The 26328-nt window shown below is 33.9% G+C and overlaps 1 protein-coding gene and 1 long non-coding RNA gene across 13 annotated transcripts; one reads left to right on the top strand and one right to left on the bottom strand.

The window, feature by feature from the left end:
* Positions 1-820: 820 nt before the first annotated feature.
* On the top strand, positions 821-9690 carry LOC126589746 (uncharacterized). 12 transcript variants are annotated; one of them, XR_007611912.1, is made up of 7 exons: positions 821-1068; positions 1319-1640; positions 1822-1983; positions 2947-3039; positions 5622-5683; positions 6139-6760; positions 9232-9690. It is a non-coding gene; the product is annotated as an uncharacterized LOC126589746 (long non-coding RNA). The 12 variants fall into 12 exon arrangements; XR_007611917.1 differs by having other exon boundaries at positions 822-1068; positions 6139-6221; positions 9203-9690; XR_007611910.1 differs by having other exon boundaries at positions 822-1068; positions 6139-6221.
* LOC126589745 (uncharacterized) lies at positions 4025-4249 on the bottom strand. Its single transcript, XM_050255131.1, has one exon. The coding sequence runs from the start codon at positions 4202-4204 to the stop codon at positions 4040-4042; it is 165 nt and encodes a 54-aa protein (XP_050111088.1). The 5' UTR covers positions 4205-4249; the 3' UTR covers positions 4025-4039.
* Positions 9691-26328: the final 16638 nt, after the last annotated feature.

Raw genomic sequence — 26328 nt, forward strand, 5'->3', positions numbered from 1 at the left:
TCGGTATGGTTAATTGGGTTGTGATTTCACATTCCATTTTCTCTACATACAAAATTGTTCTTTTCATTTATCTCCGGATTCATTTTTAATTTATTGAATCCAAAACTATAAAAATAAAAAAGAATACATTGAGACTGTAGGTACACTATATTGTTCTACGTACAAATTGTTCATTTAGGTACTGTCAATTAGATCTCATCCATTCAGTAAAGTCGGTTAGGTACTATATAGAGTAGGTCTGATCAATTCGGTATGGTCAATTAGGTTGACATTCCATTTTCTCTATTTGTATTGTTTTATTTTTTTTCATTTATTTCTAGATTCACCATCAATTTGGCATCTAAAAGCCTTTTTTTTTCTTTTTTTCTTCCGAATACAACGAGATTTTTGGTTTTTGAATTTCCTAACTTTTTTTGTTTGATCATGGTTTCTGAGTTATCTGGGTTCTTTGATTGGAATAACACATGGAGGTTTATGGTAATGACCATAATGTTATTGTTATAACGAACATGTTAATTATGGATCTAGTTAATTAAGCATTCTTGGAAAATTAATTATATATTTGTTTCTCTAATAGGTTTTAAGAGAGTAATAAGGGTAAATAAGGAAACTAAAAATGCAACAAAATTTATATAAAAAAAAATATTGAATTTGACATTATACCTATACTAAAACCCCAACGATGTTGCACTGTTCACGGACAGTGCGCGGACCAAAATGCCCCTCAATTCTTTTGTTAAGCCACTTTTTTGTCATCTTTTCTACAGTAAAATGACTTCCTTGCCCTCTGAGGCCACGCGTTTATCATCCCCGGTTTCGATTTCTTTGGGTGCTTCGGTTTCTCTCTCCACCTGTCAACCATCGCTGTGTCTTCTGGCATCTTCCCTTGCTTTTCACTCTTTTTGCTTCTGATGTTTTTCATTCGTTCTCCTCTAATTTCCGTTCGATTGTTTGGGTTTCGTGGTTTTCGTTTCCTTTGCTCTCTCTCCCTGTTGCCTGTGTTGGTTTCTGTTGTTGTTGATCTGTGTGCTCTCATGTCTTGCTCTTCTATCACCTTAAAGCTTTCCGGTGAGTTATTCAAAACTTGAATGTGGGAGGTTTTTTTTTTTTTTTTTTTTTTTTCCAGATCTATGGGTTTTATTCTCTTCAATTTTAGATGTTAAGAATTGATTGTTTATTTTGGTGAGATATTTTATTAGCCTTTGTTATGTGTTCTGATCAAGGATTGAATTGGGTTTGGGAGTTTTAATTTGATGATTTTTCTTGTTCAAATTTTTAGTTACAGGAATTTTTAATTAGTTTGTGTTCTGGGTTTCAGATTTTTCGAAAATTTCACTGTATTTCGCAGATTGGAGTCTTCTGTAACAATCGGAGCTGTTGGGATTTTGAAAAAAATGGGAGTAATTTTTCTTTTGGGTTTCGTCTCTCTGGTATTTATACTGAACCCAAAACCCCAAAAGATTTGAACTTTCTGGTAAATTAATTTACCTTTTTCTGATTTTTTTTTCTTTTTGGAGAATTTTTGTAAATTGCTGCCATTGTGTTATGAATTAGGAGAAAAACAGGGTTTCAGATGCAAGGGACGAGATGGTTATGTGTGTTTTGTGTAATTCATGATATTGTATGAAGTTTGGGTTGAGGTATCAATTTACTTGGAAATGTATATATACAGGTTGAATATGCCATTTGAGAAACTATGGTTTATTCCTATGTTTGGTAATTATTTTCATATTATTCTGGATTCGTTTAAGTTGCAGTTTGCACCATTGGAAGATGTTTATCCAATTCCAAGTATCTAATTGATTTTGTACCAATATACAGTACTCAAATGCTCTCAACGAATACCCGCTTTCTCCCTCTCTCATGATGATTGCTGCGTATTACCAGGCCGAGAGAAGGGGAGAATCCAGCCTTCCCAAACTTCGCATGCCTTCTAGGCTATGGAGGATCAACTGGTGCAATTGAAATTCCTTATAAAGTTTGGTAATTATTATTGACATGGTGTGACGTTTGCTATTAACTACGCTGAAATATTTGAGAAATGTAGAGTAAACAAAAGAGAGAAGGAATTTTAGAGATAGAATGATATAATAATTGCTTTGTAATTGTATGATGAATTAAGTAATCAACAGAGAGAGAGAGAGAGAGAGGGAGAGAGACAGAGCTAGCAACTTATACAACAACAAATCACCTCGCTTAGCTCTCACGACACATACTCAACATGCTAACAAACACTAACCTCTAAACTGATCTGCTGAGCTGGACCATTAACCTCTGTTTATGTACCCACCACTCATCTTTTGGCACTTATCAATATTTGCAAAATCTAGAGTTGCAGAAACCCCATTTTTAATGAATATTATTTTTAGTTGATAATTAATTGATGATTAATCTATTCATTGTGCATTATTTTATCGCCAAATACTTTGAATATTCATTAGCAAAAGATATACGGTTCACTATTTAATGAATAGAATTTTGATGCTGGATTGCATTTCCTGAGTTATAGATGTGGTAAATCCATTATTTACTAGCTGAATAATCATAATGTTTTGGCCACTTATCTTGAATTTTGTTCAAATTGAAGAAGTCACATGTTTCTTAAATGGAAACCTGTGTTATTTGAATTTGGCTTTTACACTCGAAGTCAAACTGACTCTAGCTTGAACTACATTTGTAAATCCCGTGTTGTGCAAATTACTTTACACACCATGACCTGCATTTCTAACTGTTTGCTGCTCTATACATTAAAGATAGTGTACATCAATTTACTTTTTGTAGTGTATGTGACTGTGATCTTGAATATTTGATATTCTTTGAGATTTTCAGCATTCAGGTTTTGAATATTTGCTTTCCATGTTTGAATATTTTGTTCATTCAGTTTCAAGTGTTTTCTTTTTGTGTATAAGAATATCTCAGTAACTCATTGTTCTTTATTTCCTCTAGGTTGTGATGGTCGCTATTTTTCAAAGGATGCTGTTGAATTTCAAGATTGAAACCGCTGGCTTTCAATCTTTTTAAACAAGTTACCTTTGTAAGGTATCAAAACTATAATTTTTCTGTACAGCTAAGATTTTGGATTTAGTCAAATTAGGTGCTCAATCAGTTGATATAATGCCATTTACTTGCTTTTTTATTTATTCCTTACCTTTTGTTATTGTGATGTAATTCGGTAAGTCATTCTTATTGGGCGGTTATATTTTTCTCATAATTTTGTTTGACATTATTATTTAATCAAGGACAGCACTGTTTATAATAAAAAATGATTAAATAAACCATGTAAAGAAAAGTTGTTTTTAATTTAAGAGCAGTGGGTTGCAAGGTAGATATAAAATGTTAAGGTGGGATAAAATTGAAGTGGCAAGGGTGGGAAAAATATTTATAATTTGTGGTAGAAAAACAGAAGAAAGATGGATTGACCTCATCTGGATTTATTTAATTTTTTTTTTTCAAAAAAAAAATTGATTCAGGATTTACATGGTAATTTGTGTTGTGTTTTAAGGAATTCTGTGTAGGGCTGGGCACGGGCTGGGCCGGGCCCAATTTTGAAGGGACCGGACCTAGGTTCAAAGGAAACGGGCCGGGCCGGACCGGGGATTACATTTTCTAAAATAGGAACCGGCATTACCCGGCCCGTTTGAAACGGGCCAGTTCGGGCCGGGTCCACGGGTCCTTTTTTTTTTTTTTTTTTTTGAAAAAAAAAATTGTACAGATTGCAAACTGCACAGATTTGAATTTTCAATTTTGCACAGATTGCAAACTGATTGCAGATTTGCACAGATTGCAAACTGCAGAGTCTGCAGAAAGTCACAAACTGCATTTATGCAGATTTTGCACAAATTCACCATTATTCACATTCAATCTAAATACAAATTATGTAATATGACTTAGCGTTATACACATCAAAACAAGAAAGCAATTTTAGGACATTTCAAGTAGTTCCAATTGAAAATACTCCCTACAATACTGATTAAGAAACTAGAGAACAGAGAATGTACAAGCACATATCAAATATGCCACTTTTCTCAAAAAGAAAAAGTTACAGAACAATCACCAAAAGTTCCTTCTGCTTTACACACTTATCATCACAGAGCTGGTTTGTAGCCATGCAGTTGAGAAATGCTATCATTTCCTTCATGCAAGGTTTGTGAAAAGTGCCAAATTTCTTTGGATTTATATACACCGTACCAACTTTCCGACCCATTCTATAACTAACACCTGTCCAAGCAAGAAACTGTTAGGTTTGCCCAAATCTTGGAAGAAGAATCGGAAAATTCCAGTAGCAATAAAATCGAATAAATCATGAGGAAAGCTGCCGTGAACATGACCACAACCATTGCTTTTATTTAAGTTAACACGACTACTTTCACCTAGGTGGAAGGCACATGTAAGGTCTTATCCAAGAGAAAACCTGAAAATCTGGGTTCACAAACTTACATAAAACATTTTACATAAAGTGGCAAATGCTGCAACAACCTTTTGCCGTTCAACTACTGACCCAAAAATGCCCCATAAACCCCAATTTGTTGCTCAGAATTCCAGTCTGCAGTTCAAACAACAGTCTCATCCAAAGACAGTTGTAATCGAATTCGAGGTGAATGGGCTACGGCTACCCTGTGACCTAGCTGTTTTAATTCTACAGGTAAAGACTAAGGACCAAATAATGATGGTCCTGAAGGTCATTTTAGAATTACTTACTGGTTTACAAGTATGCACATTCATCAGATGCTTTTTCACATTGCACCTTATGGAAAGATTCGAATTGAAAATAGTAAAATAAAATTAAAACAGCGAAGCCCTGAAAGAACTCGTATTCAATGGATGAAACGCACCAAATTCCTAAATTTTAGAGGTATGATGGCTGGTACCCAAACATCCCTAAAATCCCAAATTCCAATTTAAAAACCCTAAAATCCCTACACCCAAAATTCAAATTAATAACAAAACCCTAATTCAAAATTACCTAAATTTTAGAGGTATGATGGCTGGTACCAGTGTCCTCGACGACGGTGATGGGGTGATGACGGTCACGACGGCAGTGGTTGCTGTCGAAGAGGAGAGAATCGACGGCAAGGGTGATGGCCTGGGTTCTCTGGGATGTTGTCGATGAGGATGATGGGTGGTGCCGTTGTATTCGTCGAGGAGAATCGACGGTTGGTGAGGGGATTGGAGTCGAGGGAAGGACGATTGGAGTCGAGGGTCAGGGAAGGGAACTGTCGAGGGACTGAGGTCTGAGAGTTTGAGAGTGAGAGTGAGAGTCGGGGAATCGGGATGAAATGAGAGAGATAGAGAACTTAGGGTAAAACTGAAACAACGGTTCAGATTAGATATGGTAGATTATTCATCAATCTGGTCCATTCATTTTAATGACAAACGGGCCGGTCCGGGTACCCGCGGTTCCTATACTCCAGGAACCGGCCCGAACCGAAAATCACAAAGGCCCGCCCCGGCCCGCCCCGTTTCTCTTTTTTAAAAGTAGGAACCGGCCCGTACCCGCTCCGAACCGTCATTACCCGCCCCGACCCGCGGTTCCTGTACCCGTTTGCCCAGCCCTAATTCTGTGTATTATGATCTGTGAGTTTAATTACTCATCATTTTTTTTTTATCTGTTTGTTTTGCAGGTTGTCTTTGTGTTAGAATTGCAACAGTTTATGCAACTTTTCAATCTTTAAACTGTTTCAGGGTAAGATTTAGATAACAATATAGTTGGCTGAAAATTTGAAAGAATGTGCTGGCTTTGTTTTTGCTGAACCCAAGCGTTTGTTTTCTTTTTTGTTAACTAATTTGAAAGCTGTGCATAGACGGTCAACTGTGGCCAGATCTCTTGATAAAGCATATCCACCGAATTGGAAATATCAAATTATCAAAAATGAACCAAGTTGGTTTATAATAGCAAAATGTTTTCCAAAATAGTAGAATGTGAACAAATATATAATAAAGAGCAAGTGGAAAAACGATACTTACCAATATTGACAATGGATTTTTTGGAGAGAATGTTATACACAGTATTTTTATTGCCCCTATTTGTATCTTGAATTTTGTAATAGGTATAGATAAAGATGTGATTGTCCTATATATATTTTGGTAAATCATTTTTCTTATATCCTTCTGTTATCATGCTTGCTCTGGATTCTACAGGTTTTTTCCAAGTTTATTTGGTTGCTGGAAAAAAACTGTGAAATGAAGGGCTTCAGAGTTCGATCATTTGTGCCTCAAAATTGGTAAGGTTTCTTTCCCCTATATAATTTTGATTGGTACTTATAGATTTTCATCATAAATTATTGTATTCTCTTGCAAAGAAGTTCATTTTTGACACTTATGTAAACTTTAACACCACTTCACCAGATAACTTAAATTTGTTTTGTTTGATCATTATGTTATAATATTCTATGTGGTTACAAGTTTGAAAAATGTAGGGAGACGGATCAGTTATGAACAAATTAGCATGGTTCATCCTAATGCTATATAAGTTAGGTTGCTGATTTGTTTCCTCATCTCTTCATTGGTGATTTGTGTTTTCAGTGACCTTCCATTCTTGGGTAATAAGTTTTTGTGAAGATAATGTGTTCAGTTTTTTTTTTTTAATTTCTGTTCTGTGTGGTTCTATGTCATGTGATTAGAGGTTCCAAAATAGAAACATTACTTATTTTATTTGGTCAGAGTGGGGAGGAAGTTCTGTTCAATTTTGGTTTTTCCAATGGCTTAGGAAGAAATTATGTCACTATTGGTATTGCAGTTGTCCGCTTGCATAAATTACAAGGTATGCTACAATCTATACTTCTTTGGTAGATTTGATTCAAATTGATAGATTTCGGTGAGAAAGAAACTTTTATCTTTTATTTCAGTTAAGGACTCTTAGGACTTCAAATTTGTAAAAGATGTGAATATTAGAACAATGGCAATGTATGTGAATATTAGAATAATGGCAATAGAACTGCCAACCCATATGGATTGTAAACAGATTTCAACATATATCTAAATAGTATTGCATATCGTATGTATTTAGAGCTTTTCACATATTTTATAGTTTTAACACCCACAGCATCGCGCGGGCACCGTTGCTAGTGGAATTCTGTAATCTGACATGGAGGACTATTTTTAGTTTTTAATCTTACGTACAATATTATTGAAAAAACAATCTTATTTAGGGTATAAAATGAAGTTTTCTATTTTGTAAACCATAATTAATGTATAAGGCCTAACGAATCAATAATGCAAAAATTATCGGACCTAATGAACTAAAACATAAAAAATACAAACCGTACCAAATTGACCAGACCTAATGGACTAAAACATAAAAAATACAAATTGTACCAAATTGACCGCATCGAATCTATCAGACCTAATGAACTAAAACATAAAAAATACAAATTGTACCAAATTGATCATACCGAATCTAGCGTTAAAATTAATGAGATTCATTAATTTTGGATTAATTTTTTAATTAACTTATTAATTAAAAAACGTTTTGATTAAGAGACACAACTCTTAGAAAGAGTTGTGCATTTTCAAATACGATGAACAAGTATTTGAAAGGGTGTGAAACAACCTATATAATTGCAATCACAGTTTCCAAGTAGAATAAGCTTTTCTTCCTCTTTTCTTCCTCTTTTCTTCCTCTTTTTCATCCTGTGTTCCTGGCACATTGAAAAATCTCTTGTCCAAGATATCCTTGAAGTCTCCAATTACAAGACGTGGGTCATTTGCTCCCTGAATCCTGCTGCCAAGAATTCTCCATTGGTCACGCCCTTTCTTCTCATCTGTACTCGCATACACTGCAAATAATCTCCAGGTTTGTTGTTTTTGTCCATCCATGATATGAGCTTCAATATGGAAGTTACACAAAATTAATGAATTAGAATGTATATCATAATAAATTTAAAGTTTAATGTGGAGTCATTAGATCGTTAAATATTAAAACAAAAATATAATATAAATTTGAATTAAGTATACATTAAAGGGCTTAGGTTCGATTCTCGCCAAAGACGAATATGAACCACATTATTGCTAACCTATTGTGAGACATAGCCCACTCCCTCATCCCTTTACTATAGATAATATCATTTGTTAAAAAAAAAAAATTTGATATGTAATCAAACACCAGATTTTATTAAATTTTAATCTTCTTCAAGGATTAAAGTTCAAAAACTCATTTAATTCTTATGATTTAGAACATCTCTAAAGGAGATGTCATGCCAATTCCTAATCGATATGTAATCAAACACCATATTTTATTAAATTTTAATCTTCTTCAAGGATTAAAGTTCAAAAATCCATTTAATTCTTATGATTTAGAACATCTCTAAAGGAGATGTCATGCCACATAGGAATTGACATTTCGGTTGAAAAAATCATTAGTTTTTTGGGAAAACTTGATATAAGTCCAATTTTTTTAGCCAATAGTAGGAATAGTCCAATTTATTAAAATAAGTCCAATTCCTTAAATTTAATTATTTTATTATCAAGTTTCAGCATGAAATGAATATCGTACTTGATTTCAAAAAAAAAAAATTATTATCAATAATTATCTATTCAATGATAAGATTTATTATAAAAATCAAATTTCTTCCTAATTATCTCTTTGATTATTTCTTTTTATTTTTATTTTTTGTTATTTCTTATTCTTCCTCTTGCTTTAAACCCCATTTATAGATTTTATTTTTAATTTTTATAATCAACCTATATCACAGGTTAATTATTTTTATGTATTTATATGACAGATTCTTTTTTATAATCAACATGTCACAAATTAATGTGTCTTGCTTGTAGGTATATTATGTTTTTTCCTACCTTTTAGTTAGGTTTCATATCTCGCTTACAGGTATAATATATATTCATATATTTGTTACTTGAGTTAAGGTAGAATGTTTTGTAGATAATTTATGTTAGTATATTAGTTTTTGTTGTTGTAAGATATTAACTAGATTTTTTGGAGTTGAAAAATACATAATATTAGAAGATTTTAATTGATTTTTAATATTTAAAAATATATATAAAATGAGTATAAAAGAAATAAAAACATGTAATTAGATAATTGGACTCCCTCCTAAAAATCATCTATGTTTTTTTGACCTAGATCTAAAAACCCCTAGTTTTTTTTATTGTTATTGCTGATATGAACTTTTTCGACATCTCATTTGAAGATGTTCTTAAGATGTATTACGATTTTTTATAATTTTCAATTTTATCACAAAATTGACAGAATTTTCAATTTTACAATGTTGATGTTAGAGGACACCACTTTCAGCTTGTACCGTTTGGCTCTGGCAGAAAACGTTGTGTTGGAATGCAATTAGGGATTACTGTGGTACACTTTGTGTTGGCACAGCTTGTGCAGTGTTTTGATTGGGAACTTCCAGATAACATGTTGCCAAATGAGTTGGATATGACTGAGGAGTTTGGTTAGTAGTTTCAAGGGCCAAGAATCTGCTCGCTATTCCCTCATTTCGCCTTCAGAATTGAGCATGGATGTTGTGGACTAGCTATCTTTTTTTTTTCTTTTTTTTTCTTTTTTTTTAATGCTGTTTACATTTGTTTTCTTCACTTGAAGAGGAGAACAAGCACTGGTATAAATTAAATAAGTTTGTGTCAAATTTTCAATAATGAAAAGTCGAGTATGTATGTGAAATCCCATCTCTGGAATTTCATTATATAATTACATATTTCATTATTTAAATTCTTATTTCGTAATTATGTGATTTTTATTTTAAATCAAATTTCGTTAATTTTAGAATTTTATTTACTTAGTTATAAAGTTTGAATTTTTGTAAGCAATCATTTAAAAACTGTAAACCTTTAGTGTTCTCAAATAGAGCTCAATCCCACGAGGATGCAGGTGAAAGCCGTTGGCGAATCGGAACGATAACGAAGAAGTTACGGACGTTAAAAGTTCGATATAAATAATATAGAAATCCTGTTATAATATAATATGTAGATGACCCACATGAATAGTTTCTTACTATTCATCTATGTAAAAATCACATGGATTACTATTTTTGCAAAGTAATTTCCCTATTCCTTGGAAGAAGTTTGTGTAAAGTAAATAGTATTGCTACATTATTCTATTAGATGAAAATCTCATAAATCTCATAGGTCACTAGACCTATTTTTCAAAAATAGACTATTCTTAATAATAGCTCACAAAATTAAATTTGTCCACAAATTTGATATGGCATTCGTGTCCCAGACAATGACGAGTGATGTGTGATTTCAAAATTCACATACTACCGTGTTTTTGTGGTTGTTGGAGTTTTAAAAGTATACTGAAATGATTGACGCACCATTCCAATTGCCACTACAAAGCGAGGGCGATCAACAGAAGAAATCTAAATTGTCGTTTTAGTCAACTAATCTTACGGTGGCACCTTGACCTTCCTACCAATTTCTTTTTATTTTCTCAACCAACAATTAACAAGGTGTCAGGGCATGCAACGTGATTTATTTTTTATTTTTTAATGAAATGATCGCAGAGCGGCCTTATAATTTTTGGGATGTGCTATTCACACACCTCTTTTTACTTTTCACACATCCCTTGTTAATTTCTGTCTGTTAATTTTCTTCAATCCATCTGATCCGATGGTCGAAAACCAAAAAAATATGGAAGAAGTAAAAAAGGGTGTATGGATATCACACCCCTATTTTTTATGTCTAAGAGAGTGTTTTTATTGGGTTGCAACTTGCATGGAATAATGGAATTGTTACCGAAAAAGAATAATGAAATTAAGAAGATTATGGCAGAATCGAATTTTGCACTTGAAGTACAATAGATGTTAAATGCAAAAGTGGATAATCACCTTCTGAAAAGTTAGTATTGACTTCTTGTGCTTTTATGCAGTAGTTATAGACTATGATTTTAAGAAAATTTGACAATAACATAAGATGGTTTTTTTTTCCCTTAGTATTGACTTCTTGTGCTTTTATGCAGTAGTTATAGACTATGATTTTAAGAAAATTTGACAATAACATAAGATGGTTTTTTTTTTCCTTTTTTTTTTTGGGGGGGGGGGGGGGGTGGGTGTTGTAGCATTCTAAAAAGCATACTGAAAATGGTCGAAGCACCATTCCAACTGTGCGGGCGATATTTGGTAGTAGTCAACAGAAGAAAGCCAAACCTTATATATAAAGAGAACACAAAAGGTCAATAGTGCTTTTGGTGTCATCACCAAGCTTCAACAAAACATTTGGATAAAAATACCCCAAGACAAAAAACTTCAAATGCATCCCAAATAATGCATCAAATAAGTCAGGGGTATTTTCATCATTTTAACAATGCTTTTTTTAATAATTAATTTTTTGGTACGGTTTTTTTTAATTTTTTATAATTAGTACCTCACACTAGGCTAGCAATTATGTGATTCAATTTTTTTTATTTTTAAACACGTTCAAAACATCTTAAAAAGCGTGTAATGTCGGTTATAAAAAAAATATTTCGCACGCGGATAATAATGTGATTAAATAAATTGTCAAATAATTTTTTTTTTTTTTAACAAACGATATTATTTACACTAAGGGGGAGGGGGTGATCTTAGCCTCACAATGTGATAGTAATAATTTGATTCAATCGGTTGTTTATTAAATATCATTTTCTCTATTTTTAAATACGTTCAAAACATCTTAAGAGGCGTATAATGCCAGTTATAAAAAAAGTAATTCGCAAGCAGATAATAATGTGATTAAATTAATTATCAAATGATTGTTTAATAAAAAAAACGATATTATCTACACTAAGAAGGAAGGGGTGAGTTTAACCTCACAATGGGCTAGCAATAATGTGATTCAAGCAATTGTTTATTAAATATTATTTTCTCTATTCTTAATGTAAATTCTATAGAGACCGATTTTATTATGTGAATTCAGCTGCTTTAATTGGTTTATGAGAGGTTTCTTCTAGCATGATCTAAAATTATTCATTTATTTCAAATATTTGATTTTCCTTTTGTTTAATGTGATTCAATTTCTCTATTTTTAAATACGTTTAAAACATCTTAAGAGACGTGTAATGCCGGTTATAAAAAGGTCTTTTGCAAACGGATAATAATGTGATTAAATAAGTTGTCAAATGATTTTTTTTTTTAACAAACAATATTATCTACACTAAGGGGTGGGCTTAGACTCACAATGGGCTAGCAATAATGTGATTCAATCAGTTGTTTATTAAATATTATTTTCTCTATTTTTAAACACGTTCAAAACATCTTAAGAGGCGTGTAATGCCGGTTATAAAAAAAGTTTTTCACACGCGGATAATAATATGATTAAATTAATTGTTAAATGATTTTTTTATTTAAGAAATGATATTATCTACACTAAGGGGGAGGAGGTTGGTTTAGCCTTACAATGTGTTAGCAATAATGTGATTCAATCAATTATTTATTAAATATTATTTTCTCTATTCTTAATGTAAATTCTATAGAAACCGATAATTTATTTAGGACCTTGACATTCTTCCAATTTTTTTATTGAACTCCGTTAAACTTTATGAATTTATAACTCTTTTTAAATCCTTGGATTAATACCACTTGCTTGGGAAAGAAAATACTGCTTGATAAACTTTATATTTATTGACATCTTCTCACAACATAAATGATTGATTGAGCTTATCCTGATATTAAAAATATTTTATGAGCTCAACAGAATTGTACCAACTACCAAGCACCCCAAGAACAAACACCTTAAAACCTTCCTAAATGTGTCTTAGAGCATCTTCAAGAAAAATTATTGTTAAACTAGCTAGGGAACAATGCCAGAAAACTATTTTAGCTACTCAGTTTAATTTTTCATTTCTAACAACGCTTTATTTTAGCTACCCAGTTCAACTTATTAACAGTAATGGATTTTTTTTGGCTGCGAACAGGGTTTTTGTGGATGGGATTCGGGCTTGATCAAGCGCACTAGATTACGGTTGTCTATGTACGAACGGAAGCTAATTTTGTGACACATGGATTGGCTCGTTATAGTGTACAATGTCGTGAGTCATCGTTTTGGGTTGAAACCGGACCTCCATGGCTATTGCGTAGTGTCATGGTTGAGTCCAGGGTTGGGGTTCATTTGTACTGTGCATGTATGGTCTTTTTTTCCTTGGCCAAGGTTTTTCCCACTGGTTTACTCGATCAAAGGTTTTTTCCAAGACCTTTCTGATTTACATGCGGTTGATGTAATTGTTATGATGTTCGGCGAAGGCAGTAACAAGGTTAGGGTGGGCTTTAGCATATGAAGAGTTTTAATTGTTTGGTCTTAAAAATACTTATAATTTAGACTATTTTATTATTTTTAATTATTATAGCCCACACAATAAGTAAAAGTTCTGATAGTAAGACTACTTTTAGAAAAGGAAAGAGTTAAAAATTATTAAATAAATTGTTTACTTTAGTGAAAGTTCTAAACATGCTTCCTAGGTTTTCTAGGGAGTAGTCTATAGGTTTTAATATTTTATTATTTTTATATTTCCTAGGGAGTAGTCATATGGTTTTAAAAACTAGGTTTTAGTATTTTATTATTTTACGTTTTATTGGGAGTAGTCACACACAGTTCTAGGTTTTTAGAAGTAATTATTAACTTTTATTATTTTATTCATTTTAATGAGTACTCACACGTTTCTTAAGATTGTATTTTCGGCTTTTGAAGGCTATAACAGTAACCCATTTTTTTCACTTTTTAGAAAGCTTTGGTGACATTTGTGTACAATTCACAGACACTGAGCCTACAATTATGAAGGTTTGTTGATTTTTCTCGTCAATAGATAAGTTTATGACTACTTTATTCTTAATTTTTAATGAGTTTATTTATTTATTATTTGAATTTTAAGAGTTTGTACTTGAAAAGTTCAGTTTCAAATTTAATATATATTTTTTTCTGAAAGATTTCTTAGAAATATAATTTATTATATAAACTTGTTTATTGTTTTTCAATTTGTTAGGTCAACGTCTGTTCAATGAAGATGTTAAGAACTATTGATTCATTCTTTAGAAAAAGAGATGATGGTGATAAATTAGAGAGTGATATACCTTTTGCATCTAATGATATCACACCAATATCAACTGAGTAGCCTCATGATCCTCACCAGACATCTAATATAATTTCTTACTTCAAATTATTGCTTTTAAGCTTATTATTGTGTAACTTCATGTAAGTAACAAAACATTTTAACCATTTGATTTCGTAGTAATAATTTTAGTTTAACCCACCCAACAAATAATTCCTGGCCCTGCCATTGATGATGTTGATGTTGAATGAATTATCCTTCTTCTCAAACAAAAAACAAAAAAAACAAAAAATAAAAAATTAATGCTTCATTTTAACAAGCTTTGAATATTTTATTATTAACAATTTAAACTAAACCCACTCATTTTGTAAAACAACATTCTCTCTCTTCCTTTTCTCCTTGTTCTACACTTGAGTTTTATTATTATTTTTTAATATTTTGCAAGTGAGTTGTTACACTCTAAATTTAAAGAGAGACTGCTCATTTTGCTATAGTAAAGACTCATTTACAGCAACTAATGGAGATGAGTTTTCTTTAATTTTTTAAAATTTAACTCTTTAAAATAGAATTTTGGTTGTTTTTACAGAAGGTTGATCTGGGGGAGAGATAGGAAATCTTCGTCTATAGCTTGGAGCGAAGTGTGTAATATTAGAAGAGTGGATCATTTCAATAATGCTTGTCTTGCTAATAGTTGGAAAGTTTTAAAGGATAAGAATAATTGGTGGGTATACTTAAAATAGTGTGATTTCCTAGGTTGCAAGATTAAGCAAAATCACTATGTGGCTTGGAAAGACATTTTAATTAATAGACACAATATTCACATGAGAATGAGGTGGGTGGTGGGTCATTTAAGGATATCAATTTTTGGACCCATAGATGGGCTTTTTCCTTACCCATTATTCCATCTTATTCCGGTAAGTCAAGGGCAAAATAGTAATCCGAAAATTAAAATTAGTGATTTTATTGATAATAAGAGTTGGGACAGGGATAAACTCTTGCAAGTTCTGGATGTGGATACTGTGAGAAAAATTCATTTGGTGTCTATTTCCTTGCAATATAAGGAGGATTACTTTATTTAGGACCACTCCTATTCTGATGAGCTTTCAATTAAGTTAGCCACTTGGATCCAGAGCAATAAAAACCAAGAAGTAAATCGGCAAAAGCTCCTTAAGAGGATGTGGAAGTTAATTATCCCGCATACCGTACGGTAACAATTTTTGCTTGCCTTCTTATTCATTGTAAATTGAACACTAGGGTGAGGTTAAGTAAATATATTCAAAATATGGATAAATCGTGTCCTTTGTGTGGAAAGGATGATGAGACTCAAAATCATCTCTTTCTTAATTGTGAGTTTTCAAAAGATATGTCGAACCGTTCGCTGCTGAATTCTTGGTTGAATAATACCGTTCAGATGAACGGTATCTTGGATTGGTTGGAATCTATTAATAGTGTCGAGTGCAATAGTTTGAGTTAGCTTAATAAAGCTTTTTTGAAATTGTTGACAAATTTAGAATGATAGAAATAACAAAGTGTTTCGAAGTATATTCCTCATCCTTCTAGGAGCATTGCAATTCCAGCTAGAGTTGGTTTATCCTATTTTGAGGCTAATTTAATAAAATAATAAAATAATAAAATAATAAAATAATAAATAATAAAAAAACTCTAAGAGTAGCCAGTGTTACTGATAAATTATTTGTTGGCGTCCTCCCTCTCATGGCTTTTTAAAATTAAAATTTGACATATCGGTTTGTCAAGAGAAAGCTGCAACTACGTTTGTTCTTAGGGATGAGGACGGTCAACCTATTGGGCCGGTGATTTGGATCTTGATGGTGTCAGTATTTCGGTTACAGAGGCTTCTGTGTTAAAAGAGGGTCGTTTGTTTGCCAGGCGCAAATAGGAATGGTAATGGTTCTGTTTTGGGACGGAAATGTTATCTTCATCCCCATTACCACGAAAATTAACGATATCCATAACAGCTATTGAACCATCATTTATTATCCATAATCATACCCACCGGGTAACGGATTTTCCATCGGTTAATAGTTATATCCATCTTCATCAATACAAAAAATATATTCGTTCAATTGACGCATTATAATTTAGTAAAAATTAATTTCGTCATTAAATATTTGATGTATAAAATGATTGAATGGATGGATCTTGTGGAGTATAAAAAATAAGGCTAAACATTGATGATGTTGGCTGATCTTTGATATCTTTCATAAGTACCATATAATTCTGATTGATTTTGATTATATCAAAACTTTTGAACTTTCCCACAAAATACAACTCACACAATGCAACTTTGTATTCTCAAGGTAATAAATCGGTGAAAAATGAATATATATATATATATATATGTCAAACGATATATTTGTTAGATTAAGGAGCTGACGGAGTTCGCACCCACGTTGTGGTGCAAAAGCAACACTCCTTCCCACCATTGTGGTAGGCCACTTGCTTATTTTATATTATATTATACATTATTCGGTTCGGATTGTGGACCCTTATAACCATATCTAAAACCATAACCAAATAATATTCACGATTTTTTTTTGCATATCCATAATATACTCGAATTTTCATACCCCAAATCCAATCCATCTTGGCGGTTATCCAAAGTTTTCGGATTTAACGGTTAGAATTGTCATCTCTAGGCGCAAAGAGGTGGAGAAGCTAGAGGTGGAAGGGGATTTTGTATTGATATTTTAGTTGGTGCCTGTGGAAGCCCCCCTCCCTCCTAACATGGCATCTCTCACCGATTATTAAAGATTATTAAACGACTAGCGTTGGCCTTTCAGATAATTTGCTAGCATCATATTTTTAGGGAGGTAAACTTTGTTGCGAACAAGTTAGCTCATGTGGGCCTTACAGTGGCCAATCCTCATTTTTGGAATTATTGTTTATTGGCCTCGACCATTGAAACTTTTATTTTATTTTTTTTTTTGAACAAAAAAAAAAATAAGTAAAGCATAGTGCAATCTTGCTCCAATGGAAGCTCGAAATTTTGTGTCACGCCCCGGACCTGGGTTGACAGAAAAATGAACTCTGTGCCTGCTGCTTGAATAAAAATAAAAATAAATTATATTTGTGCTAGCAAATTTTCGCCGTCTTCAGTATTAATGAAACTATACCTACAAAACAATAAACATCTTTGATCAAGGCCAAAGCCTCACACGACGACAAGGTGGGTGGGGGGTTTGGCTAATGGATTTCCGATGCCTAAGTGAGTTTCTCTGAAAATATGGAGTGTTTAGGGCTTAAGTGATCCAAAAAAGCTTACTAGAAATTGGTGGAGATAAGGTATTTATAAGGCGGTGGTTGGCCTAGATGTACGGTTTTGCCCTACACGTGGTGGCTTTCCATTGTTGGCCAAGATGAGTCTTTTGACTCTTCTTCGTTGCCACAAGCTAGGGAGGTTGGTGACGTTGTAATTTGCTACCCAAGCCTCCAAGGATGTTGGACTGCGTGTGAGAATATTTGTGGATCCTGACCATTTAATGAGGGCATTGTTGTCTTCTTTGGAAAAATCTCATGTGTTGTCTCTAGGATTTTTTGAATTACTTTTGGCTCCACAATAGTCTATTCATTCCGGCCAAGCGGGTCGTATTTGTAGTTATTGGATACCTTATATGTTTCTTGAATTCCTAATCTGTCAAAGTTTCCACTATCAAACAAAACAATATCTAGGTCCAAACGATGTGGCTTAAGTGGATGCAGCATGAGTGGAGAGAGAGAAAACCACAGTTAAGTTAGAAACTCAAGCCAATAGATAACATATTTTGTACCTGTAAACCCCGTAATTTGTAAAATGAGTCAATTATTTAGGACGAATTCATCTGCCTGTACTAGCTCTAGATCTAGCTTAAATAAGATCCTAGACACAGTTAATGAGGAGCAAAAATTAGAGCTTCAGTATGATGAAAATGTTGAGTTTCTTGATTGGAATATCCCAAATGTATCTAGTAAAGAAATTATAAAAAGAGATGGTCAATTTCAACATTTAAAAGTGAGCATCATGTTAAGAACGGTCGAGCAAACTTATGCTGTTAGTAAAGAACATGAAACTTGTCAGTTATCAGGGTCGGCCCTAACCCAATGCAAACAGGGCTTATCTCTGGGGCCCAAAATTAATGGGGCACCAAATATATATATATATATATTTTACATATGTATAGTTAATTAAAAAAAAATTATGGTACAGTGAACCCCCGAATTCAACTCTCCGTTCTTAGTAAACGCTTCGAAAACTCTACGGTCTTTAATATGCATTCCAAGTACCAAATTCCAAGCCTTCTATCAATTCAAGGATCATAATTCAATTCTTTAATAACCCAGTACCCAAAATTTCAATTGAAGCAATTTTTCAATTCTCAACCGACTTGGCTTCAAATTCCAGAATTTTGAATCAATTACCTTATTTCCCTGCTTGAGTTGTGCCTCCGAGTCTCCGCCATCCTGTGATCCCATCCTCCGTCCACTCCACATCCTGAGGTTTTCCAGTTCCCATCCCACCACTCCAGTCGTCGTGGCAGACGGCCTAGAAGCAAATTTGAGGGTTGAGGTGTTGAGTAGAGTCCTAAGTCCCACTTTGACTCCCATTTGAGCGGTTGGCCAGAGTGACAGAGCCCACTTTTTTATTCCTTTTTTTTAATTGATTTTCGTTTAGTTTTTCCCAAAAAAAAAATCAACTTAATTTTGCTTTTTTTAATTTTACCAATCAGTTTGCTTTTTACGAATTAGCTAGTTTTGTATTAGGACTACAAAAGCTGCAAAGTACAACAGCCGTGTGTCGTATCAAGATAGCAAAAGTAGCAAAGTTCGCGTGGCGACTGGCAAGTAAGTAATTTTTATAATATATCTTGAAACTTTAATTGATATAATGTTTGTTGCTAATTTTTTATAATATTATCGATGAGGTTGAAGACTTGATGGTTTGTTAAAGATTAAAATTTCAAAGAGTTTTGTTTGGATTGGTTGTATATGATTTTGTTTTTAATTGTCGGGGTTAATGTACTATGTGTTGAACATAATGCCACATCAGATGCCATCTCAACAAGTCTGTTATGCCACCTCAGATAGGTTGTTAGTTAGTTAGTAACTGTCAACTAGCTTAAGGCCAAGGATTCTATATAAGAAGATTGTAAGGCCACTGTATACAATTCATTCTGAACAAATACAAAGACTCTCTCTCTCTCTCTCTCTCTCTCTCTCTCTCTCTTTATCTTTCTTCCTCATTCATCTCTTTGATCATAAGGTTCTGTGATATCTATGTTTCTTGCCTTCATCAATGGCAGTACCATTGATGTGTTAACATGGTATCAATCGTCCAGGGCCGATCTTTGGTGATTTCTTTCGTTGGTGGTTATTGGTGATTTTGTTTACAAGTGTTTCGTGAAGATATTGCAAATAGTTCAAAGGGACAATCTTTGGTGATTTCTTCGGTCATGTATTTCTTGTGAAATGTTCTCTGGAGTCAAAATTGTACAATGCTATATGGGGTCTATGGTTTAAGTTTCATGGCGTTTTCTGAGTATGTTTGAAGTTCTTGCACTCTATATGTTTGTGTAAATGTCAGTTTCATGTGTATATGATTAATACAAGGCCGAAGCCGTTATTGATAAAATTGATGGAATTGTGAAGTAGTTTGTGATATTCACTTGTTAAACGCTGATGCCAAAGTGTGATTGGAATGATATAATTGTGATTCTTGTTTTCCACTTGTTGAAGGCCAATGCCAAAGTGTGAAAAGTAGTATATTTGAGATTGATTACAAGTGTTTTCTTTGTTGATTGGTTATTGCTGGTTGATTGTTAATTTGAAGAAGAAATAAGGAATCTTGGTGAAATTTGTTTCGAAATTAGATATAATGGCAGCAAATTGTGTTAAGATTGAAGGACTTTTGGGGATGATAACTGTGAAGCTTCAAGATGATAATTTTACAAAGTAGAGCTATCAAGTTTAGTCTGTGTTAAGAGGATATTATCTTTTTGAGTTCTTTACTGGTGAATCTCAATGTCCACCGAAGTATTCTGTCAGCACAGAAACTGGGGTTACAAGAGAAATAACAGTTGAATATAAAGAATGGGTGAAGAAAGACTTGGCATTGTTGAGTTTGCTAATTGCTACCCTCTTGGATGAAGCAATTGATCACATTGTAGGTTGTAAAACATCTCAAGAGGCTTAGAATTGTCTTCAAGAAAGATTTGCATCAGTCTTTGTAGTTTGAGTGAATCAACTAAAGTCAGAGTTTCATATTATACAAAAAGGCACATACTTGGTGGATAAGTATTTGTTGAAGTTTAAAGGAATCAGAGATCAACTTGTTTCTGTTGGAGAAAAGATCACTGACAATGATTTCATAATTGCTGCAATATCTGGGTTGCCACCTGAATTTGAAGTCATTAAAATTAGGGGTTCGGTTCAAATCGGTTCGGTTCATTTTTTTTTCGGTTCGGTTTTTTCTGGTTCGGTTTCGGTTTTTGTTTTGTTTTTTTTTTCAAAAAATGAAAAACATTGAAATTTAAAATTTTAACATCTCCAACACAATCATAACATAAACATTCTAACTAGAATCAAAGACAATGAAAATAAACGTTTAAAGTTGAACTAAAATCATCAATCAAGTCTTCCAAAGTCCAAACTAACAACCTCACAACACAAAAATCGTACAAATCACTTAGAAAAGTTAAATTGTATGATGTTGTTCAAAGATTAGAGTTGTTTGCTTGTAACTGCATGTTGACAACTTGATTAGTAAAAGTAATGCGTGGGTGGATTTATTTAGTGTGTGTTGGATTCTTTTCCATTACAAATTACGCAAGTAATCTACCCGAAATAAATGTTTATGGATTCTGTTACATGTTATATGAGAGTAGATTTGGAAAAGAAAGCTAGGGCAGAAGTAGACAGTGCTATGGAGATGGATGTAGGTACTTTAGGAAGAGGTTTTGTTCCAGAACCTTATATGGGGGAGAAATAATAGGTTAGGGTTTAGAGTTTTTATAGGTTTTTTTTTTAAATATTTTGAGCTTAAAGTTTGGCAACACATTGGGTTTAGCACATTTTAACTTACAAATTGGGTTTAGAAAATAATACCCAAAACAAATAATTAAATAAAAAAATTAGTTTAATTAATTCGGTTTGGTTCGGTTTAGTTCAGTTTCTAGATCACTAAAATCGAACCAAACCAAAAGAATTCGGTTCGATTCAGTTTTTTTAATTCGGTTCGGTTTGGTTTTTTCAGTTTCGGTTCGGTTTGGTTTTCGGTTTTTTTCGGTTTTCGGTTTTTTGAACCCACCCCTAATTAAAATGGTAATCTTGGCAAGGGATTCTTGTATTTCTTTAAAAGACTTTCGAGCACAACTTTTTGGTGCATAAAGGTATATTGAGTCCAGGATAACAAGTCTCATAGGTTCTATATTTGCTTTATGTGTGCAAGGGGAGCCATCAAATATACAATGAGTTCAGGGATATTTTTCAAATTATGAACAAGGAGAGAGTTCAAACTCTCAAGGGTTTCAAGGCTTTAATGGTGGTTCTAGCTATGTAGGTAATGGCGGAAAAACCTTTCATTCACATCAAAAGAGTCATTTCAACAATAATCACAGAAGGTTCTATGGCAATAACAATAATTCCCGGTCTTTTTCAAATTTTGGAAATAGACAAGGAAACTCCAATGGATACACAGATAATGGGCAGAGTTCACATCATGGCAATGGTTCTTTTTTTGGCACCAATTCAGGTTCTGGGAACAATTTCTCAGGAAATAGCTTTAAGCAAGGAAGCAATTGGACTGGTAACACCAACTATAAGTCTACAATGATACCTGAATGTCAGATTTGTTCAAGAAGAGGACATACAACTGCAAATTGTTATCAAGGGCATAGTTTCAATGGTCATTCAACAAATGGTTTTCTGGTGTGTCAAATATGTGGAAAGAAATGACACAACTCTGGAATGTTATCACAAGAACAATTATGCCTATCAAGGTGCAACTCCACCCCAATCTCTTGTGGGAATGACATCACAGGGATCAAACATTGCAAGTTCAAGCTCAAATCCACCGGTTCATGAGTTTTCAGCTGCAGACACTTGGGTGGTTGACAAAGGTGCAACTCACCATATGACTGCCAATCTAGATATATTAAGCCAAGTAACCCCATATACTGGGGATGCTAAAATCACTGTTGGAAGTGGTGAAGGTTTGCCAATTCACAACATTAGTTCATCTATCATTAACACATCTTCTGATTCTCTCATTTTACATAATGTCTTACATGTGCCAAAGATAGCTATGAATCTGTTATCTGTAAAGAAACTACGTAAAGACAATGGTTGCTGGTTTATATGTGATGATTTGACTTTCTTTACACAGGACAAGGCAACACATCTGATTTTGTACCAAGGAAATAGTGATGATGGAGAATTGTTCGAGATTCCAGTAACGGTGTTTCAGAAATCATTTGCTACAAGGTTGGGAAGATGTGCTGCTGTTTTGGGAAGGAATGATAAAGTTGTTGTATGGCATAAGGGACTGGGACATCTATCAGAAAAGATATTGAAGTCTATGTTACAAAATAGTCAAATACCAGTTAATGTAGATGAATGTGCTTCATTGTGTAGAGCCTGTATTCAAGGCATAATGAGCAAATTACCTTTTTCATGTAAGATCAAAAAGATCCAAAGCTGTGTTTGATAAGATTCACACTGATGTTTGTGGTCCATCACCTCAAAAGTCAGTGAAGGTTATAGGTATTATATCAACTTTGTAGATGACTGTTCTAGGTTTGTATGGATCTTCCCTATGGTAAATAAATCTGATGCATTTTCAATATTTGTCAAGTTTTGTGCCTTTGTGACTACTCAATTTAATCAAACCATTAAGTGTCTTCAATCTGATGGTGGAGGAGAGTATGGAAGTAAATTGTTTAAGGAATTTCTACAGAATAAGGGCATTGTTCATTAGTTTTCATGTCCACATACCCCACAGCAGAATGAGATTGTATAAAGGAAGCATACACATGTAGTGGAAACAACTTTGACAATGATGAATGAAACAGGTGTTCCTATGCCATTTTGGTACCATGCATGTTCACATGCTGCATTCTTGATAAACAGAATGCATTGTAAAGTACTTGGAATGAAATCTCCATATCAGGTGCTGTTTAATCAAAATCCTGAGATTCACAGTTTAAGAATTTTTGGCACTGCAGTATATCCTCTAATCAGGCCTTTCAATGGAAATAAGTTGCAACCAAGGTCACTTCAATGTGTTTTTCTTGGATTTACTCAAGGATACAAAGGGGTTATCTGTTTTGAGATAAATACCAGAAAGTTCATATTATCAAGACATGTTATTCATGGTGAAGACATTTACCCTTTCAAGAATGAGAAGAAGAGTACAAGTTCAAGTAATACAAGAGAGATGCCTAAGTCAAGTCTGTCAAATGTAGTGATTCACTTACCGGAAATATGTGCATAGGATCAAAGACAAGGGCATGAATGTGTTGACACTCAAGTAGTTTATGAAGAAATAAGATCAGAAAATAATACTGAGTCAGCAGCAGATATTAGTATGAATTCAAGTCACAGTGAGCTCAATGACAATGTTTCAACTGCTGTGGAAGTTTTATCTCCAAGTCAACATCAATCTCCAAATCATCATCACTATGGTACAAATCACATGTTACCTGTCCACTCTCCATCACAACTTGAGGTAATTCTCTCTGTACACTTAGAACCAGAATCTAATATGTGTCCTATCAATTCCTTTGAGTCTATTGTAACTAGACTAAGAAGTGGAGCCATTCAAAGAAAGAATTATACAACCATGATTACTTCATTTCCTAAACTGAATCACTCCAACTCAATGAAGATGACTTCTTTAATGGAGGGTATTCATTGATTTCTGAAATAAGTGATGTGACAGAACCAAGTACATTTCGAAAAGCAGCTAGTATACTACAATGGAAATTAACAATGCAAGATGAGTAGGATTCTCTCAGGGCACAAGGTACATGGATGTTGGTTCCACCACCACATGATCGATCAATAGTTGGTAGTAAATGAGTTTACAAAATCAAGAAAAATCCAGATGGGAGTGTGTCAAGATACAAAGCCAGATTAATGGCTCAAGGGTTTTCTCAGGAGCATGGAATTGATTACTTAGATATTTTCACAGTCCTGTAGTAAGACACACGATAGTGAGAATAATTTTAGCAGTTGCTGCAGTGAATCGTTTGGATCTAAGGCAATTGGACATTAAAAACACCTTCTTGCATGGTGATTTACAGGAAGAGGTGTATATGAAACAACCTCAAGGTTTTGTTGATCCTACCAAACCAAATCATGTGTGTAAACTGATAAAGTCACTATATGGTTTAAAGCAAGCTCCCAGGGCATGGAATTCCAAGTTCACAAGCTACTTAATTGCCCTGAATTTCATTGCATCTCCTTCGGATACAAGTTTATTTGTTAAGATTGATGGTGTGGATACAATTGTGCTACTGTTATACGTGGATGACATTATTCTCACAGGATTAAATCCATCCAAAGTACAGGATATTATCACAGAATTGTCTGAAGTATTTGAATTGAAGGATATGGGGAAGTTGACATATTTTTTAGGTTTACATATTTAATATAAAGAAAATGGTGATGTGTTCGTTAATCAATCGAAGTATATTACAGATTTGATCCACAAGGCAAGAATGGATTCATGCAAGCCTGTAGCCACACCTTGTAAACCTTATAGTCAGTTGCTCGATGCAGAAGGAATTCCAATGGTAGATCCCTTTCTATACAGAAGCTTGGTTGGATCATTACAATATCTAACCTTCACACTGTCAGACATTGCTTTTGCAGTTAATTCGGTTTGTCAGTTCATGAATGCTCTAACAAAATTGCATTTTGGAGCTGTGAAGCAAATCATCAGATATTTGAAGGGGACAAGTCAAACTGGAATCAATTATACAACAAATACATTGTTTAATCTTAGTGCATTCTCATATTCAGACTGGGCTGCAGATCTTAACACTAGAAGATCAGTGACTAGTTATGTAGTGTTCTTAAGGCATAATCCTATATCTTGGCAAGCAAAGAAACAAAGTTCAGTCTCCAAAAGCTCAACTGAAGCTGAATATAAGGCTCCCGCACATACCGCAGCTGATATTGCATGTGTGAGGAACATTCTAAACGATCTGAGAGTTCACTTGTCTACACCTCCAATCATCCACTGTGACAATATGTCTACAATAGCTTTGAGTGCAAATCCGGTGTTTCATTCTCAGATAAAGGTCCTAGACACAAACTACCATTTTGTTACGGAAAGGGTACAAAAGAATGATTTGGAAGTGGTATATGTTCCTACTGAAGATCAAACTGCTGATGTATTAACAAAAGGGTTGCACAGTCATGCATTCAATCATCATTGCTACAATCTTCAACTTAGGAACCCCAGTTGAGATTGCGGGGGGATGTTGAAGATAATGCCACATGAGATGCCATCTCAGTAAGTCTGTTATGCCACCTCAAATAGGTTGTTAGTTAGTTAGTAACTGTCAGCTAGCTTAAGGCCTAGGATTCTATATAAGAAGATTGTAAGGCCACAGTATACAATTCATTCTGAACAAATACAAAGATACTCTCTCTCTCTTTCTCTTTCTCTTTCTTCCTCATTCATCTCTTTGATCATAAGGTTCTGTGATATCTGTGTTTCTTGCCTTCATCAATGGCAGTACCATTGATGTGTTAACACTATGTCCTACCGTTGTGTTTTTTTTTTCAAGTAATATAATACGGGCGTGAGGGCCTAGCCCCCTCAGCTTTGACTGGATTCTAGCTGTCTTTAATTTTTTTTTAATATATGTTTGTGTTGACCCTAACAACTACCAAGCCTATGTGGCGCGTAGGTCGAGTAATTAATAAGTGAACTATGTCATTTGGTTGAATATGGGGCGTGTCAACTCGTCGGCTGAGTTCGGCCGGGGAGTAAAATATGTTGATGTGGCGTTGGGTGCGCTGCTGACTCCTTGATCTCACGACTGCGGTTGAGGAAGGAACATGTCAAGGCCTTCGGGTTCTAGATTCTGAAGACAAAGCTACTAGTTTTGTGAAGTTCAGTATCAAATTCAACTTTCAGTGTGCAGAATGTAGTAACTTGGTAACACCTCACTTCGCCAAGAAGGCTAATGAGATGACCTCTTCCAACAAAGACTCGGAAATCCTTGCTTACCGAGACATTGATAAATAACCAGTCGGTTTAGAAGCAGCGATGTCTATCCAAATTGAAGGTGCTCCTTGATCGGGTGATTCTATGGCTCTAGTGTTGCTTATCCAAATTGAAG

The sequence above is a fragment of the Malus sylvestris genome, chromosome 11 (assembly GCF_916048215.2).
Source record: "Malus sylvestris chromosome 11, drMalSylv7.2, whole genome shotgun sequence".
Lineage (NCBI taxonomy): Eukaryota > Viridiplantae > Streptophyta > Magnoliopsida > Rosales > Rosaceae > Malus > Malus sylvestris.